This window comes from Ictalurus punctatus, chromosome 27, assembly GCF_001660625.3.
Source record: "Ictalurus punctatus breed USDA103 chromosome 27, Coco_2.0, whole genome shotgun sequence".
NCBI classification, from domain to species: domain Eukaryota; kingdom Metazoa; phylum Chordata; class Actinopteri; order Siluriformes; family Ictaluridae; genus Ictalurus; species Ictalurus punctatus.
Genome location: NC_030442.2, coordinates 17,547,909 through 17,569,026, shown reverse-complemented (window position 1 = coordinate 17,569,026; position 21,118 = coordinate 17,547,909). Strand labels below are relative to the sequence as shown.

General features: G+C 39.8%; 1 protein-coding gene across 1 annotated transcript in view; it reads left to right on the top strand.

The window, feature by feature from the left end:
- Nucleotides 1-21,118, top strand: part of itfg1 (integrin alpha FG-GAP repeat containing 1) — a 116,630-nt gene that overhangs the window by 42,189 nt on the left and 53,323 nt on the right. The window contains exons 9-10 of the mRNA XM_053676654.1: nucleotides 3,736-3,830; nucleotides 20,094-20,266. Of these exons, the coding sequence (XP_053532629.1) occupies nucleotides 3,736-3,830; nucleotides 20,094-20,266 (268 nt within the window). The remainder of the gene's footprint in view (nucleotides 1-3,735; nucleotides 3,831-20,093; nucleotides 20,267-21,118) is intronic.

Here is a 21,118-nt window from a genome sequence, read left to right as displayed (position 1 = left end):
TGTGTTTGCATGATCCCATGTTTCCAAGGCTCTGTGTTTTGACCAAACATCCCCAGGCTTCGATGTTCCCATGCTCCTATATTCCCAGGGTTTCAGGGTTGTTTTTTTCCCCCAAGGCTTTAAGTGCCAACAGTGCCATGTTTCTGATAAAAGTTCCCATGTTCCTGGGATCCTATGTTCATATTCCTAGAGTTTCATGTTCCCAGGACTCTGTTTCCAGAGCACTAGGTTCTTAGTGTTTCAGCCAAACTTTCCCAGGCTCCGAAGTCCCCGGGACTGTATGATTCCAGGGTCCTAAGTTCCCACTGTGCTTTGTTTCAGCCAAACATTCTATGTAAATGTTCCTAGGATTGTGTTCCCAGGTTCCTATGTTTCCTGGGTTCCATGTTCCCAGGGTTCCATGTTCCCAGAGCCCTATGTTCCTAGGGTTCCGTATTCTATATATAGTGCTGTGTTTCAGGCACAAATTCTCAGGATCCTACGGCCCCACCCCCACATGTCCTGTGTTCTCAGGGTTCTATCTTTCAGTCCAATGTTTCCATGGTCCTACGTTTATATGTTTCAGTCCTACTGTATGTTTCCTAGAACTGTACGTTCCAATAGCATTGTTTTCAGGCCTGATGTTTGCGTGTGTTTTCACAGAATCCGGTTTCCACTTTTCCATTTTATGTCCGGAGAGCCCTATGTTCCTGGGGTCGTACGTTCTCGTTGATGACGTTTTTCCAGAAAACAACCCTGTGATCTCTCGGATCCTTGTGTTTCCAGGTTTCGGTTTTGAGACCTTGTTGCCTCAGAATGGAAAGGAGCTTAAACAACCAGACCATATCATACTCTGATGTACTGTTTGCCAGTAGTCTAATCTGAAACCGTGATCGTTGAACCTTTCCACACCCTCCCTCAGAGCCGAAGGAACAGAGATAAACCAATACTTTGCGTTTTTGTTTTCTACATGTACGTGATTGTTAAGGGGGAGAAGGAGTACTGAGCGCTGAGACACGTTTACACGTCCACATAAACCATGTTTAGTGTCAGTTCGGCTGAACTCCCTGGTTGTAGGTGTGTATGTGTGTTCGTGATGGTGTATGTGGCGCCGTTATGAACGTCCTAATGAATGCAGAACATATGCCAGACAAAACAGTCCATCTGCTTTATCAGAGCAGTAATTGCTCTTTTCTTTTCTTTTTTTTTTTTTTAGTAAGTGACAGCTGAAGGAATTTCTCATTAATTGAACTTGCACAAACACGTTTGGCTGTCGGGGAAAAAAAATGAGACCGAGGGAACTGCACTCACTTTTCCACTATCTGGTTGGGGTTTTTTCTTCTCGAGGCGAGAGCGGTGCTCATAATGGGATGTGACATTTAAGTTCTAGTCATTAAGTTTGTGTGTGTGTGTGTGTGTGTGTGTGTGTGTGTTCATTAGAGCATGCTTCGGGCTTAGCGTGTTTTTCACCAGTGTGTCCTAACGACAGAAGAGACTTCATGAGCCTAATAGTGTCTCCATGATCATCACAAGAACATGCATTAGTTCGCATCTCGTGCTGAAGTGCTAATCCGTGTGCTAACGCGCCCACGGGAGCTTCGAGTTCATTAGCAATCGGATGTGCCTTGGTAGCCTTCGCCGATTGAAGCTCATTAGCGACTGAAACCTGAATAGCTTTTGTTCTTGACCACACGCTAGCAGCATCTCCCAGCTCGCGCTAGCTAAAAGGACCTTTGATGCGCGCACACTGTCAGCCAGCTGTCCGTTTGTGCTTCTGCTCCTGGAGAGGCTCTTTGGAGGATTCACGCTTGAATGAGCCGATTAATGCGATACACACTGACACAAAAAAACACACACTCTCGCCTACAGCGCACAAGCTCGCGGTTATACCTCGAATCACGTCCCTTTGTGTTATTATAAACAAATTCTGAGTTCACGCTGAGAAATACGAACAGCGAAGTTTTACTAAATAAAGAGATGGATGTTTAACCGTCTGATGAGTGAAGTGGACACGCTTTGTGTTGACCTTTCCCATAATGCATCACACAACGCAAGGGGTGGAGCTATGAAGCGCACAGATTTTACAAACCCGGTAAAACTGCTCATTTATTTCAAATGATGAAAGAACTAAAGAACCTCCATGGTCTGTAAAGGTTTCTTGGAATTTTACTTCACTTTTGTCCATCTTTCCATCCATCCATCCATCCATCCATCCATCCATCCATCCATCCATCACCAATTCTTATAGCATCACTGAAGTATCTTCCTTCCTTCTTTCTCTCTATCCATCCATCAATCCATCCTTATAACATCAAAGTGTCTTTTTCCATCTTCTCTGTCCATCCACCACTTCTATTTATCCACCCATCAAGCCATTCAGTAATCTCCATCCATCTTCCATCATCCATCTCTCCATCCGTCCATTTGCTCCACCAGTCATTCAGCCAGCCATGGCTCCACCTTCTAAACCCTTCATGACTAATACTTATATCAAAATATGGTACTGTATCTATTGTTTCCATTATAAAGTTTACCGAAATCCTTCCATCCATCCATTCTTCCATCCATCCACCCACTCTTCTTTCTGGTATCAGTTCATTTTCTTTCTTCCACCTATCAGTTACGCACCTTCTTTTCCATACAGCCATCCATACATCAATCCTTTATGACAACAATACAGCAACCACCATCCATCCTTCCATCCATCCTTCTTTCCGGTATCAGTTTCTTTTGTTTAATCCATCTTCGTTATCCACTTTCCCATCCATCCATCCATCAATCTTTCTGACATAAATAAAGCAACCTTCATCCGCTCTCCCATCCGTCTATCCATCCTTCTTTCTGACATCGGTTACTTCTCTGTAATCCATCCATCCATCAATATTTAGGGGATCAATAAAGCAACCTCCATCCATCTATCCATCCATGTGGGATCAATAAGATGTCTTCCACTCCTCTATTTGTCACTCCTTCTTTCCTTCCATCCTTATGAGAATAATAGTGTTTTCCATCCATTTATTAATCTATTGATCCATATGACTTCAATCCACACATCACTTCTTCCTTCTTTCCTTCCTTCCTTCCCTCCCATTTCATTATGGCATCAATAAATAATTTTCCATCCACCACCAATCACTCCGTCCATATGGGTTCAATAAACCATCATTCCTCCATCTGTCATTCCATCTTTCCTTCCCCATTCTTATGGGAACATCTATCTCTTCATTTATCTAAACATCTTTTTCTGTCTATCTATCTATCTGTCTATCTATCCTCTTAAAAGTGTATATTTTTTTCTTTCTCCTTTTATCTCTCCTCTATTTATTTCTCTCTTTCTCTCTCTCTGTATTCTTCCAACGTTCGATCTTTTTTTTCCCGTCCTCTCAGTAAACCTCAATCTGCGTACTGATCAGGGCTGAGAGAGAAGGAAACGGGGAGAGAGAGAGAGAGAAGATTGAAAGATAAAAGCTGACAGCAGTGTTGAATTGCAGAACACTCATCCTCCCACTCTTTTCTTTCTCCCATTAACACGCCATTATTGTGCATCTAAAAGCCCAGAGCTGCCTATTGGATCCGATTGGCCGGTAAACACATGTTAATAGTCTCACTGCGCACCGCGCTGACGTGTTAAATCTTACAGCGGAGGCAGGATTATTAAGGATGGATGATATTGAAGAAGTGTGAAACAAGATGTCAAGCAGGAACGTTTAGTATTTCTGAAACCGTGATTTTATGACGTGTCTGTTGTGGTTTCAGATGGCGACGGTTCTCAGGATCACCTCCTGCCCGTCTGTATGGACGACGCGTGTACGAAAAGCGTCATTTACCTGGCGAGGCCTGGCCAGGAGAAGGTACATCACCCTCCATCATCAGTCCATCAAACACAACCTCTTGTTCATCTTCCCTGCGCATCTTAAACTTCGGGTTCTCTCAGTTCAAGCTAATAAAATATTTCAGTCTTCCAGAGTACAGTACTAGTGAGTTACGGTGACTCAACATGTATTGATGTTTATCTACTTTTTATTATTTATTTATTTGACTGTCCATCGCCTCTTTTGAGTCTGGTTTCTTCAAGGTTTCTTCCTCGTCTCGGGGAGAGTTTTTTTTTCCCCCCTCTGGCTTGCTCATCTACACGTACATCCAGATTTCTGTACAAATATGGAAGCCTATGTAGAACCCAAGCAGCAGTTCAATCCTAGTTTCTTTTTTTTTTCTTTTCTTTTTTTTTATAAAGAACATAGGATTGAACCATTCGGATTTGTGTTTGTAGATCACTAAGAGCCATTCTGTTAAAATTAGTAAGTAAGTAAGTAAATTTAACTTGTATAGCACATTTAAACACAACACAACGTGACCAAAGTGCTGAACAGAGTAAGAAAAAGTAAAATGGAAAACAAAATAAAAGCAAATAGAGACAGACAATAGACAATAGTAATAATGAGATTAAAACGCCTGGGGGAAGAGATACGCTCTCAGCCTCTTTTTAAAAATGATAATCGAAGGTATAAGGCGGATCTCCAGTGGCGATTGATTCCATAAACAAGGGGCGGGGACTGAAAAGGCTCCATCCGCCTTAGTTTTTAAACAGGATCGAGGGACTTACAGAAGAATCCTATCAGAAGATCTTAGAAGTCTGTTAGATGAATGTAACGTTAGATCTTCGAGATAAGAAGGAGCTTGATCATTAAGAGTTTTAAAGACAAACAACAGGATCTTAAACTGGATCCTAAACTGGACCGGGAGCCGTTGGAGCGATGCTCAAATTGGGGTCATTGCCACGATCATATTTCTTTACCCCGGTCAACAGCCTTGCACCTACATTCTGAACCATCTGGAGACGAGCAAGAGATGACCGAGAAAGTACAATGGATCACAGTAATCTAAACACGATGTGATGAAAGCGTGAATAACCTTCTCCTAATCTCGGAAAGACAAAAATGTTTTAAGTTTAGAAATAATCCGGAATTGCTAAAAAAAAAATAAAATAAAAACTATTCTTAACGACCGAATTTATTTGAATCCAGGATGATACCGAGGTTCCTAACCTGGGAAGAAATTGAGAGGAAGTGATTACGGAGCTCATTAATGAGACCTTCTCTATCTCGGGGGACCAAAAACAATTATTTTGGTTTTGTCTTCATTAAGTTAAATACTATACCATTCCCTCACAGCTCCTATAGCTAGCATACATGGTTAACTCGTAAGCAGCTACGGCGAACTAGCAGTTAAGAGTGGTCCGTATACGTTTACAGGCAGAAACAGAGTTGCCGCGAGTTCATCCGACTACATAAACTAGCAAGTAAATCCGAATAAACAAATGTCCTGGTGCTAAAAGCAAGAGTTTTTCAAACACTGTACCTCCTGAGGTTCCTATTGGTTAAAATGCTGGCCAATGAGATTGAAGCAGCTCCTCTGTAGAGGAATGTCACGAGCATATGTTCTCGCTACACAGTGAGTGAATGTAATCTCATCCACAACTCATCATCTGTCACGATTATTATACACTCTGTCCTTTCGCCTGCTGTTGATGGACGTCTCGCATTCTGAATGTCATGTCGATAATGAGGGGCACGAGTTTATCTCTCCGCTCTCTCTCTCTCTCTCTCTCTCTCTCTCTCTCTCTCTCTCTTCTTTCTCTTTCTCGCTCTCTCTCTCTCTCTCTCACACACACACACACACACACACACACACACACACACACACACACACACACACACACACACACACACACACACACACATAACATGGAGCACACGGCCTTTGTCATCACCACACGTACATATCCAACACACTGAGTCCCATGGCACGTGTCCACCTTTGTACGCCTGTCACAGGGAGAAAGGGAATAAGGAAAGATGGATAGAGAGAGAGGGTGGGAGAGAGAAAAAAACGAGGGTAGGAAAACACGTGTCGGCTTTTGTTGGCTTGTCACGGCTGATGGTCTTCACTCGCATAGACGGAGTGGAAGAAGAGCTCGTCTATTTCTGCTCTCTCCTTGTTCTTCTATTCATCGCTCATTTATTGCCTCTCTTTATCTGTTTAGGACGTAGCCGTAGATGATGCGACATTTTGGATGCGATGTACGGTCGGTTTGGAGTTAGGGGTCAAAAAACAACGACGCAAATGTGGCAATATCTTAAGGCAAAACAGGACGACTGTACGCATAACGTAGAAATAGCTTGAAAGCTGCCTTTCATCATGATGATGATCATCATCATCATCACCAGCTAAGTAAACGATGCAGTTAGCACGTAGTATTGTAGTAAGGAAATACAGAAATAAAGGAAGGAAGAAAGAAACAAAAGGAAGCAACATGAGTAAACACATTGTGCTGCTTGGCTGAATCCGTTAGCCTTGCACATCATGCCGTGATTAGTTGCCATTTTCATTTGTGCTCTGCCCAGGGACATCTTAATCTCTGTAATGTGATTTGTGATGTGTGCGCGCGCGCGTGTGTGTGTGTGCGCGTGTGTGTGCGCGTGTGTGTGCGCGTGTGTGTGCGCGTGTGTGTGTGCGCGTGTGTGTGTGCGCGTGTGTGTGTGCGCGTGTGTGTGTGCGCGTGTGTGTGTGCGCGTGTGTGTGTGCGCGTGTGTGTGTGTGTGTGTGTGTGTGTGTGTGTTAGCATGTAAGCCATCTGCAGCCGGTACGAAAGCAGGTGATTGATGTGTATTGATGATGATTCAGCACTAGTCCATTTTTTTGTCACTTATTCATTACTAAATACGTCCACGTGAAGGATCACTCTGGGGCTCAGTTGATGAAAATTGTGTTTTAGTTCCAAGAACAGGTAATATAGGCTGGAAAAATAACCCTAAGCAGACGCAAATAGCTTCAGTTCAACACTTTAGTCTTCAGGACGATCCATTGCTCAAACGTGGATAAACAGTGAGAATACTAACGCAGAGAGAGATTTAGTCCTGTGAGGCTGGTGAGGGAAACATGTTTTCTGGACATTCCACAACATGAAATGTAACTATAAATGTTTTCGTTTTGTTTTTTTAAAGTATGGAGCGCCGTTCTTTAATAAATCAAATGTATAATCCTTGGCAAGCTGCTGTGGTATCAGAGGAGTAAAACACGTCAGGGCGTGCTGTTACAGGAAAATACCAACTTCAGGGTGGTAACAGGAACTCCTCTTCATTACTCCAGCACATCGTAACAGTAGGACATGAAGTGTTGTATTCTTTACTTGGTGGTAGCAGTGATCAAATCCAGGCAATGCTACAGCTGTCCGAAAAACAAAGAGATCTGCAGCCTTTGTTCGAGTGATTAGCGCCCCCTAGCGTCCAGTGTGCTTGGTGTTTATTGAGAACAGCATCAGCAGACTTGGAGACATCATAACCGCTTCATCAGTACCTTTATCTCATCTGATTTTATTGCTAACAGGTCTGTCAGTCTAGTTTTGGTTCACGTACCCTAATGAGGTTCCCCCCGCTACCGCCGCCCCTGCAAACTCCTTATAAAGCCGCCGCTCCGTTAGCCGTCTAACGTTAGCCGATGCGTCAGATCGGAGTGCGGCCCTCGTTTTCGGCCCACCGGGGACACAGATTTTAATTTCTTGGCTTAATGAAGCGCCAGGGCTAGGTTCAGGGGGAAGACGAGCCAGGCTGAGAGCTAGAGCGAGCATGGAGCGCTAGAGGAAGTGTACTCGGAGCGAGACATTTATATTCTGCCTGCTTCTCTCTCCATCCAACACATCCCATTACCAGCAGGAAGGCCATTAATGAGTTCACTCTCTTTCTCCGTCTGTCTTTCTCAGCATTGTTTTTGTCTCGCTCACTCTCAGGGCTTCCTTTTTGTAGCTGCGCAAGTGAAATTTTGATAACATGCAGCGTGACGTGAAACACGCTTTTTGTCCGACGCACGGTTGTGGCTGCTACATATGAATCTCTTCACACGGGGCACCAGAGACGTAGGTGATGCTCCTCATGCATAGGCACTATGAATAAGGACACTGTCGTTCTCATGGGTAACAGTAATGTTGGTGAATCTTCTTACGTATCCAGCCTGTTTCGTTATGCCTCCTAATAATCAGTCATTTCCATTTACGTATCGTTAAGTGCACAGTTAACGAGACTGATCGTTTACATGTACGGAGCAGTGCATTACTGCTCAATGATCAATAAAATGTCCAAGAATTAAAAAACAGAATTCGCCAACTCCTAGACCGTACTAGAAGAGAAAACACACCGGTTCTGGATAGTAAAAAACGATCATACGTCTCGGTTTTTAAAGGAAATGACAGGAGTGGAGTTGATTGGATGTCAGAGCAACAGCCCAAGACACACCTCTTAATAATGTACTCTTTCATTTCAGCCCTATTTACTACTCTTGTGATGATAGTATTGTGTTTTTCATGTAATATACTGTTTTGTGTGAGACAATCGGAGCAGCAGTGTTTACTATATTTTAGGCAAGTAATACGTGGAAAATTGCTCAAACACTCGTTGTTTGATTCAAGATCAATTTTTTTGGGTTTCATATGTAGCCTATGGTTTGAAGTAATGAGCGCAGCCCTTGTCGGCCAGGTGCTAGTTAGGCTCATCATTGCTGTCACTATGGTTACGACACGAGAGACATGGGTGAGTTTTCACCTGCGGTATGAAAAGCTGTCTGAGCAGCTGTTTGAGTTTTCTGGCATTTAAATTATATGTAAGGAATAAACACGACAGACTGTGCAGTTGTACGAAAATAAGGCACGCCAAAGTGTATTATTTTTCTACAACAGCACGGTCTGGAGTGTTATTCTGCTTATACCACAGCGATCTGCCAACGGTTATAATGTTTCATTTATTAACGAATGATGCGTCACGCATAACAGCGTTCTTCACCTCTCTCTCTCTCTCTCTCTCTCTCTCTCTCTCTCTCTCTCACAAAACGCAGCTTGTCATTTTACCAACGAACCTTAAGATTTTCCTGTGCTGGAAAACTTTGCAAAGCACCATGACTGTTAGAACAAAGATTCGCTTACAACAAAGATTCCTTCAATAAACCTTCACTACATCAACAGTGATATGTTAGTCTTAGATTATGTGGCGTATCTGTAGCTATACTATCCATACTATAGCCGTACATATTATACTAACCATACTATAGCCATACATATTATACTATCCATACTATAGCCGTACATATTATACTAACCATACTATAGCCATACATATTATACTATCCATACTATAGCCATACATATTATACTATCCATACTATAGCCGTACATATTATACTAACCATACTATAGCCATACATATTATACTATCCATACTATAGCCGTACATATTATACTAACCATACTATAGCCGTACATATTATACTATCCATACTATAGCCGTACATATTATACTATCCATACTATAGCCATACATATTATACTATCCATACTATAGCCATACATATTATACTATCCTTACTATAGCCATACATATTATACTATCCTTACTATAGCCATACATATTATACTATCCGTACTATAGCCATACATACTATACTATCCATACTATAGCCATACATATTATACTATCCATACTATAGCCATACATATTATACTATCCTTACTATAGCCATACATACTATACTATCCATACTATAGCCATACATACTATACTATCCATACTATAGCCATACATACTATACTATCCATACTATAGCCATACATATTATACTATCCTTACTATAGCCATACATATTATACTATCCGTACTATAGCCATACATATTATACTATCCGTACTATAGCCATACATATTATACTATCCATACTATAGCCATACATACTATACTATCCATACTATAGCCATACATATTATACTATCCATACTATAGCCATACATATTATACTATCCATACTATAGCCGTACATATTATACTATCCATACTATAGCCATACATATTATACTATCCGTACTATAGCCATACATATTATACTATCCGTACTATAGCCATACATATTATACTATCCTTACTATAGCCATACATACTATACTATCCATACTATAGCCATACATATTATACTATCCATACTATAGCCATACATATTATACTATCCATACTATAGCCATACATACTATACTATCCGTACTATAGCCATACATATTATACTATCCATACTATAGCCATACATACTATACTATCCATACTATAGCCATACATATTATACTATCCATACTATAGCCATACATATTATACTATCCATACTATAGCCGTACATATTATACTATCCATACTATAGCCATACATATTATACTATCCGTACTATAGCCATACATATTATACTATCCGTACTATAGCCATACATATTATACTATCCTTACTATAGCCATACATACTATACTATCCATACTATAGCCATACATATTATACTATCCATACTATAGCCATACATATTATACTATCCATACTATAGCCATACATATTATACTATCCATACTATAGCCATACATACTATACTATCCGTACTATAGCCATACATACTATACTATCCGTACTATAGCCATACATACTATACTATCCGTACTATAGCCATACATATTATACTAGCTATACTATAGCCATACATATTATACTATCCATACTATAGCCATACATATTATACTATCCGTACTATAGCCATACATACTATACTATCCGTACTATAGCCATACATACTATACTATCCGTACTATAGCCATACATATTATACTATCCGTACTATAGCCATACATATTATACTATCCATACTATAGCCATACATATTATACTATCCTTACTATAGCCATACATATTATACTATCCTTACTATAGCCATACATATTATACTATCCTTACTATAGCCATACATATTATACTATCCTTACTATAGCCATACATATTATACTATCCATACTATAGCCATACATATTATACTAGCTATACTATAGCCATACATATTATACTATCCGTACTATAGCCATACATATTATACTATCCGTACTATAGCCATACATATTATACTATCCGTACTATAGCCATACATATTATACTATCCATACTATAGCCATACATATTATACTATCCATACTATAGCCATACATATTATACTAGCTATACTATAGCCATACATATTATACTATCCATACTATAGCCATACATATTATACTATCCATACTATAGCCATACATACTATACTATCCATACTATAGCCATACATATTATACTAGCTATACTATAGCCATACATATTATACTATCCGTACTATAGCCATACATATTATACTATCCGTACTATAGCCATACATATTATACTATCCGTACTATAGCCATACATATTATACTATCCGTACTATAGCCATACATATTATACTATCCGTACTATAGCCATACATATTATACTAGCTATACTATAGCCATACATATTATACTATCCATACTATAGCCATACATATTATACTATCCATACTATAGCCATACATACTATACTATCCATACTATAGCCATACATACTATACTATCCATACTATAGCCATACATATTATACTAGCTATACTATAGCCATACATATTATACTATCCATACTATAGCCATACATACTATACTATCCATACTATAGCCATACATACTATACTATCCATACTATAGCCATACATACTATACTATCCATACTATAGCCATACATACTATACTATCCATACTATAGCCATACATATTATACTATCCGTACTATAGCCATACATATTATACTATCCGTACTATAGCCATACATATTATACTATCCGTACTATAGCCATACATATTATACTATCCGTACTATAGCCATACATATTATACTATCCGTACTATAGCCATACATATTATACTATCCTTACTATAGCCATACATATTATACTATCCGTACTATAGCCATACATATTATACTATCCGTACTATAGCCATACATATTATACTATCCGTACTATAGCCATACATATTATACTATCCGTACTATAGCCATACATATTATACTATCCTTACTATAGCCATACATATTATACTATCCGTACTATAGCCATACATACTATACTATCCGTACTATAGCCATACATACTATACTATCCGTACTATAGCCATACATATTATACTATCCATACTATAGCCATACATATTATACTATCCTTACTATAGCCATACATATTATACTATCCGTACTATAGCCATACATATTATACTATCCGTACTATAGCCATACATATTATACTATCCGTACTATAGCCATACATATTATACTATCCGTACTATAGCCATACATATTATACTATCCGTACTATAGCCATACATATTATACTATCCTTACTATAGCCATACATATTATACTATCCGTACTATAGCCATACATACTATACTATCCATACTATAGCCATACATACTATACTAGCTATACTATAGCCATACATATTATACTATCCGTACTATAGCCATACATATTATACTATCCATACTATAGCCATACATATTATACTATCCATACTATAGCCATACATATTATACTATCCTTACTATAGCCATACATATTATACTATCCGTACTATAGCCATACATACTATACTATCCATACTATAGCCATACATATTATACTATCCATACTATAGCCATACATATTATACTATCCATACTATAGCCATACATATTATACTAGCTATACTATAGCCATACATATTATACTATCCATACTATAGCCATACATACTATACTATCCATACTATAGCCATACATATTATACTAGCTATACTATAGCCATACATATTATACTATCCATACTATAGCCATACATATTATACTAGCTATACTATAGCCATACATATTATACTATCCATACTATAGCCATACATATTATACTATCTGTACTATAGCCAGACATATTATACTATCTGTACTATAGATATATATACCCCATACATACTATACTATAGCCATACATATTATACTATCCATACTATAGCCATACATATTATACTATCCTTACTATAGCCATACATATTATACTATCCGTACTATAGCCATACATATTATACTATCCGTACTATAGCCATACATACTATACTATCTGTACTATAGCCATACATATTATACTATCCATACTATAGCCATACATATTATACTAGCTATACTATAGCCATACATATTATACTATCCATACTATAGCCACACATACTATACTATCTTTACTATAGCCAGACATATTATACTATCCTTACTATAGCCATACATACTATACTATCTGTACTATAGATATATATACCCCATACATACTATACTATAGCCATACATATTATACTATCCATACTATAGCCATACATACTATACTATCTGTACTATAGCCATACATATTATACTATCTGTACTATAGATATATATACCCCATACATACTATACTACAGAGATACCATACATACTATACTATCTGTACTATAGCCATACATACTATACTACCTATACTATAGATATATATACCCCATACATACTATACTATAGACATACCATACATACTATATGTACTATAGTCATACATACTATACTATCTGTACTATAGCCATATATACTATACTATAGTTACAGCTGGAACTAAAGTCCGAGCCGCGATGTTATAGATAGAAATAACGCACACCTTCTGGCCTATCAGGTTCGAGTATTTCTAGTATAAGATGTAATAATCATAATGACGGATGGGATCCGTGAGTCATTCTCGATACCGTCGTCAATCTGCTGTTTACAATTACGCAGCTCTAAAAATATTAGTCTCGACAATAGTGAAAATGTAATATAATGCCACAATTAAAAATGGAGTGTTATTCTCCCTCTTTTGCTCTTTCTTTCTATTTCTGTGTCTCTCTTTTTCCATTCTCTCTCTCTCTGATGACTTACAGCAGTGTTATTTGTTCAGGTTTGAGCCTTGATTGGATTCTCGATGGTTGTGCAAAGTTCTTGTTCAACACTCAGATACATTTTGATGGTAAATGCGTGGCGCTGTCTAGGGGGGCTTCAACTTTTGGGCAACTGTCATTTATTGACTTTTTATTTCATTAAATTTAAGATCTAAGAAGTAAAATATAACAAGGTGGTGGCATGAGGTCGAGACGCGGTACGAGAGAGGCGGACAGTAAAAGATAATAAAAGAGCGTTGTATCGTGTGGATAAAGCAGACACTTGTTCACACCAGGCTTCTGTATTATTACACTTCCGTTGAGCTGCCGTGGTGTGATGGTGTGAAATTCCTGGTTGCTTGTCCTGTGGTGTGAACTTGTAGGAGATTTGAATGTCAGAGAAAAGCCGACTTCACACTATAGCTAATACAAAACAAACACCGCGTGCTCTCGGGTGAGCGAGGAGCAAGAGTCCGTGAATTGGAAAGTTCTCGCGCTTCTAAAGTCTTTCCATCACACAGGGTCTTTTTTTTCCCTCTCTCTCTCTCCATCATTTCATATCGTTTCAAACTGAATTTGGTTTGAACTTCAGCCAAGATTTATTTCCTATTGGAAGTATTGCCACACTTTGCTGCCACTTGAATATGTTTAACAGTTCGGTTGCATTCGACAGTACCATGCATGTGTGTTTATTTATTTCATAAATCACTAATTATTAAAATTGTTTTAAAGAATGGAGTTTTTATTTAAAAAAAAAAAAGTCTATTATTCTGAGAGATTATTAGCGATTTTTCCATGTGGAACAAATATTAACTGAATAAGTTCAAGAAAACACTTTATATCTGAATGAGCTGAGTAAATGTGATGAATGGAATGTAAAGATGAAGTCATGATTACCGTATGAAGACACCGTGGTTATAATTTAAACATGAAGACGTACGTATCGGTGTATACCGTAGCGCTTAAGGCCCGTGTGTAATACGTGGTGCGTGTTCTAGAGTCTAGACCCCCGGGGTGTTTTGTAGAGTGTGTGTAATGTTGACGTGTGTGTCGGGGCTCTCTGTTCTTGATTTTGACTCTGTCTCTTAATTTTTGCCGCCTCTAATAAACACTTCATAATTAGGAGTGACTGAGTCACTTTTTCTTTTTTTCAGTAGTTTGTTAATTACGAAGTGTCTGATTATCCTGGATGACACTGATTAGCTTCCGGCTCCCGCTCTCTCTGATTAGGTGTGTGTATGTGTTTGTGTGTGTGGGTGTGTATTTCACAGTTACGTTCTCCTAGCCGTGCTACTATTTTTTTTATTATTATTTTTTTTAGTCTTGCAACTTTAATTAAGTACATTTTACACTGATTAAAGGTTAGGGACAAAGAAAAATCGCTCTAAATCCTTCCAGACATGTATATAGACCACCGTAAGGGCTCCTTTAATTCCTTTCCTTTCACTTAACTTACTTTCTTGTTTTTCTTCTCCCCTTTCTTTTCTTTCTCTTCCCCCTTTCTTTTCGTTTTAGCGCTTCGTCAGGGTTCGTTTTCTTTCTTCCGTTCCTTTCCCTTAACTTTCTTTTTCCTTTTTCTCTCCTCTTTTCCTTTCCTTTTAGCGCTTCGTAAGGGGTCATTTTCTTCCTTCGGTCATTCCTTCCTTTATTTTTTTCTTTTTTTCTTCCTCCCATCCTTTTCTTTCTTTCTCCCTTAGCTCTCTGTGATTTTTTTTTTTTTCCTTTTCTTTCCTTCCTTTATGTATTCCTCCCTTCCCTTTTTTTACTTTTCGTTTCTGTGTTTCTTTCTTTCTGACTCGGGGAATGAGTTGAACACCTGACACACAGTACGGATGAAGTGTTTTACTGTGGGATGTACCAACATCCATCAAAAAAATAAATAAATAAAGCTATCCGATTTTCAGCAGCTGAAAAAAACTGGATACCAGCACAGTGCTCTGTTCTGAGCTCTTTATATCGGTAAGCTGGCTGGCTAGTTACACGGCTGTTTATGATAACATTAGCTAGATGGCTGTAGCTACATACGCTCAGCTAAATGAGCTGAATAAATGAAATATTTATTTGTTAAAATGATGACGTCCAATCATATGAAGCTGTACCCAGCTTCATGTGCAGTTCATATGAGGTTCAGCCAATCAGATTTCAAAACCGGCGTGCAAATGGACGAAGTTCAAATACGGAGTGTTGGAGCTTCTCTGTCCTATACAGCAGGTGGGCTGGAAGCGAAGAAGGAGATCAGACGAGAAATAAGAAGGACCCAGAGGACTTGGGGAAGATATGGCAAGCTGATGAAGGAGTGAAGTTGAGAGATTTAGAACTAATACCAGTGTGGAGGGAATTACAGTCATCCAAGCATCTCGAAACGTTCGGCATCCAATCAGCACGGACGAGAGAGCCGCACGGGCGAGGTGTGAGCCTCGCAATGTTTCAGAGATGAGAAGGAGGGGGAAAAAAAAAAAGAAAAGAAAATGACCTTTTCGGTTTGGAGATAATCTGGTAGAGAGAGTCGGGTGGAGAATATTCTCAGCCTTGGACTCTCTTCTCCACAGGATACAGAGCGTTCGATACCTGATAGGCTTCTCTGTTCTGGTCACAACATTCAGAAGTTCGTATTAACGCGCTGGTTAAAATACGTTCGCGTTTCCATAGTAACGTCTCACTCGCATGGACGCTCACGGACATAACTGATAATGAACTAATATTGAAGAAGAGGTTTGTTATTTAACGAAGGAAGAACGTGTCGTCGTTGGTGTGGTGACGTTTTCCGTAAGGAGACGTTTGATTAACGTTTATGGAAGGAGTCTCCAGTGTCAGATGTGAAGCTGAAACGTTTCCGACATCTTCAGGACAGAGGGCTTTACTTGTTTTGTGGTTTCTTGCTCACACAACAATCTGTGACGGTTGAGGGTGGGGTGGGGGGAGTTGGGGTGGGGGGGGGTTGTCTTATTAACTTTAAGAGAGAGAATAAAGAAAGGCTGGTGAGGAAACGACTGTCTATAGCTGCTAGAACGTAAACGAGAACAGGAACTATCTCGCTTCACGGACGTTACACGTGACTACAAACGGATAAAAGGCATGATATTTTGTTCATGAATAAATAAACAGGAATGAACTTCAGGACGTGGGGGGGGGGATAATCACCTTTTGGATAGTAACGGTAACTCCGTTTCGTCGCACTGAATATTTTCCCAAGACAGCATGACACCGAGTGTTTTATAGCTAGATCGGGAGTGTGTACTCGCAGGAAACGATCATGTTTATTGCAACGGCTTCCCGAAGAAGAGAAAAGGAAAATTGAAGACGACGTTCCTTATTACCCTCAATACCAGTTCTGGTCATTTTAATCATGTTTTCAGAAAGAAACAAAAAACTAAGTCAATACATTCAGGTCCTGAAAGTAATTAGGAAATCTATATTGAGAGCTGTGATGCTTAAAATCTGTCACATGGTCATCAGTCATCACTTACGGATGATGTAGAACTCCTGCAGTGTGTGTGAGAGAGAGAGAGAGAGAGAGAGAGAGAGAGGCATGGCATCTTTATTGCACCAATATGCGCTCGGTTACGCCAAGCATCCGTCTGAACACGACTTAATACGCCAGTGTACGTAGAAAAAATATACGCTTTCTTTTAGAGATGTCGGAGAAATGGAGAGGAGGAACGAGGGCCGAAGAGTAAGAGCTGAAGAGGAGAAAATTAGAGACGGGAGAGCGAGCTGATGGGTTTAATCACAGAGAGAAACGATTCACCCGATGTCTCTCCGTCTACACCTCTCCTGACTCACTCTGTCAGCTGTAATGAGAGAGAGAGAGAGAGAGAGAGAGAGAGAGATGGATGGAGAGATGAGTCAGCAGAAGCTTTACTCCATCACACTCTCCTACACGAGTCGGACTGGACTGATGTTTATTGCTCTATATAAATGTACACTAACGTTTCTCTGTGATGATCGTATCAGGGGGCGGGGCCACACGAGTGCAGGATGATATCAGAGAATACCGGACGGGACAGACGTCAAGAACGTCTCTGGTGTTGTCTCGTGAACTCCTCTTTCTTTATGTTCTTTCTCATTCTACCTTTGTTCACTTTTACGTTCTTTCTATCGTTTCTTGGTTTTCTTTATTTTTAAATTTTTTTGTTCCCCTTACTTCCTTTCTTTTCCCTTAACTTTCTTTCTTTGTTTTTCTTATCCCCTTCCTTTCTTTTTCTTTCTCTCCCCCTTTTTCTTTTCCTTTTAGCCCTCTGCGTGGGATAAATTTCTTTCTTTCATCCTTTAGCTCTCTGTAAGGAGTTTGTCTTTCCTTCGTTTTTCACCTTTGTCTTTCTTTCTTTCATAATCACTGTGTATTGTGATTATCCATTCAGAGAGAAGAGACGGCCATGTCAGCAGACATTAGTCTTAGTATTACCATCTCTCTCTCTCTCTCTCTCTCCCTCCCTCTCTCTCTCTGCTGCACCTGCTTCTCTGTTTAACATTCACAACTGTATGAGGCCTGTAGCATCTGTGTTTCTGCCTCCCCAATCCAACACTAATTGCCCTGTGTGTGTACGTGAGTGTGTACATGGTTGTGTACACGTGTGTGTGTGTGTGTGTGTGTGGGAGAGAGAGCGAGAGAGAGAGACAGGGCACAAAGCTGTATTCATCCTCTGACAGCTCTGCCTCTTTCAGCTCTCCGGTTTATTTGGGTTCATCTCTTTAACACACTCTATTCAGCCACCCATCCACACACACTCATCCGCTTCCTGTGTTAGTCTCGCTGATGGAGAGAAAGAGAGAGAAAGAGAAAGAGAGAGCGTGAGAGAGGGAGGAAATACACTGTCCCATTCCCATTCAGTCTGATTTGCTTCGGATGCTCATACCTGCCATGAAAATGATGATAGTGTGTGTGGAATTCTTCAGAACATGCAAGCCTGCAGGTTTCTCCCTCCCCCAAACACACACACACACACACACACACATACACACACACACACACACACAGAGCGCTTATGACAACAGACGATGCTCATGCTCGTGTCAAATCCATTTAAAGCGCTCCACAATGTAAGCGTGATGTGATTCTGTGACGTTTTATAGCCAGATATATGAATTTAGGTTACGGAGCGACTCTAGAAGTCTGTCATGTCTTGTTGTTGTTGTTGTTGTTGTTGTTATTATTATTATTATTATTATTATCATTATTATTATTATTATATCCAAAATCCATTATCCTAAAGCTTAAAAAGCATTCTTTAATTAAAATATGAGTGATGTAAGCGAGGAGACCGTCGGGTTTGTTCACTGTGTTGAGTGATGTTCGTGTTTAGGTGAAAAATGTTGACATCAAAGAGTCAATTAAGCGAATACGTCTCCGATCACTGTGAGCTATTCGTGAGGACATACTGTAGCGTGTGAGTGAGAGTTTGAAGCGTGAGTGTGTGAGTGTGTGTGTGTGTGTGAGAGAGAGAGAGAGAGAGAGAGAGAGAGAGAGAGAGAGAAACTTTGAGGCGTGTGTGTGTGAGAGAGTGAAAAAGCGTGAGTGTGTGTGTGTGTGAGTTTGAAGCGTGAGAGTATGTGAGAGTGTCTGTGTGAGAGTTTAAAGCGCGTGTGAGTGAGAGTTTGAAGCACGTGTGTGCGTGAGAGTTTGAAGCGTGTGTGTGTGAGAGTTTGAAACGGGTGAGTGTGTGAGAGTTTGAAGCGTGTGTGTGTGTGAGAGTTTGGTGTGAAACTCAGATGTAATCATGGCGTGATATAAACGGAGGAATTTTAACTCTGGGGCTGAACTGATATTAATCTTTAATTAATTCTTGTCCTGGAGGATTTATGGAGTCTGTTTGTAGAGATAAATTATACACGCCCAGCTCTAATGTACATCTTTTACTTTTCTTCCTTTATTATTCCTGCGTCGACGCCCAGCGTGATGCTGTGGATTTGAGCAGAATTATTGGCACCCTTTCACCAAAAGGGCGAGTGAAACGTATCAAATAAACATGACTTAAACCGTCATTCATCCTCAAACGATTCTAGACTACTTACCCTTCATCTAACAAAGCAATATTTACTTACGACTTCTGGAAAAACTGCCTTTTTGTGCTCACTGTAACCATGACAACACTCCTAGCTACTACCCGCTAACCAACAGTTTCTCTCTAGATTAGATTTATTATTATCAGTAATGCAGATCAAATGAACATTGGAGTAATTCTGGTGATTCAGTTTTCCCTTATCTGTCTCTCTCTCTCTCTCTGTCTCTCTCTCTCTCTCTCTGTCTCTCTCTCTGTCTGCTGCAGTGGTTTCCTGTACTGATGGATTTCCAGTGGAAAGACTCACTGTGGGGTTTTGTTCCTCCTCCGAACACGCCCCAGGCGGATGAGTTTCATCCCCTCATCACGTTACACCTGGGTGACTACAACCTGGACGGTTTCCCTGACGCTCTCGCCATCCTGAAAAACACCAGCAACAGGTCAGAGCCACATGGAGGGAAGGGGGGTTTAGAGGTGTCTCAGCTCACCTGTCTCACAGTGAGGTGTGTGTGTGTGTGTGTCTTGGCTTACCTGTCGTATAGCGAGGTGTGTGTGTGTGTGTGTGTGTGTGTGTGTGTGTGTGTGTGTGCGTCGGCTCATCTGTCTCATAGCAAGGGGTGTGTGTGTGTGTGGACTCACCTGTCGCACAGCGATACTGTCTCTCTCCTCTCGGGCAGCGTCTGTCTCTCTGTCTGTCCTTTTCAGTGGCAGGAACACAGGCTCTCTGTCCCTCTGGTAATGCCACACACAGTGATGAGATTATAATCAGCAGCTTGTCAGAGCACACACACACACACTCACACACATACTCTCTCACACTCTCTCTCTCTCACACACACACACACACGTCCAGTCTTTCAGGCCCAGCTTTATACAGGTGTAATGATTCAATAGATGATGTTTTTTTTCGGGGTGCAGACGATCAGAATGTCTAAAAATGTCACAGGGTCACATCTGACCAATCAGGTCACAGCTCAGGGAGTAAGTGAAAAGAACCAGAGTTTTTTCAGTCATAACACGGGTTATTTTAACCCTTTCATGCACAAATTATTTATACGCATATCCAGACTCCTAAATCTCCTTTTATTGGTTTTACTTAAAATCGTATAATATTGATGAATAAATGATGAAAATCTTGATTCTGTCCAATTATCAAATATTTAAAAAGCTGTCCAAATGTTCGTCCATAATTAAAAAAAAAAAAAAAAAGGAAAAAGCAGTAGTCCAAAATATGTAATGCTAAAGACAAACATTTTATAAAATATTATTTCTGGACATAGAAAACTTGCAGT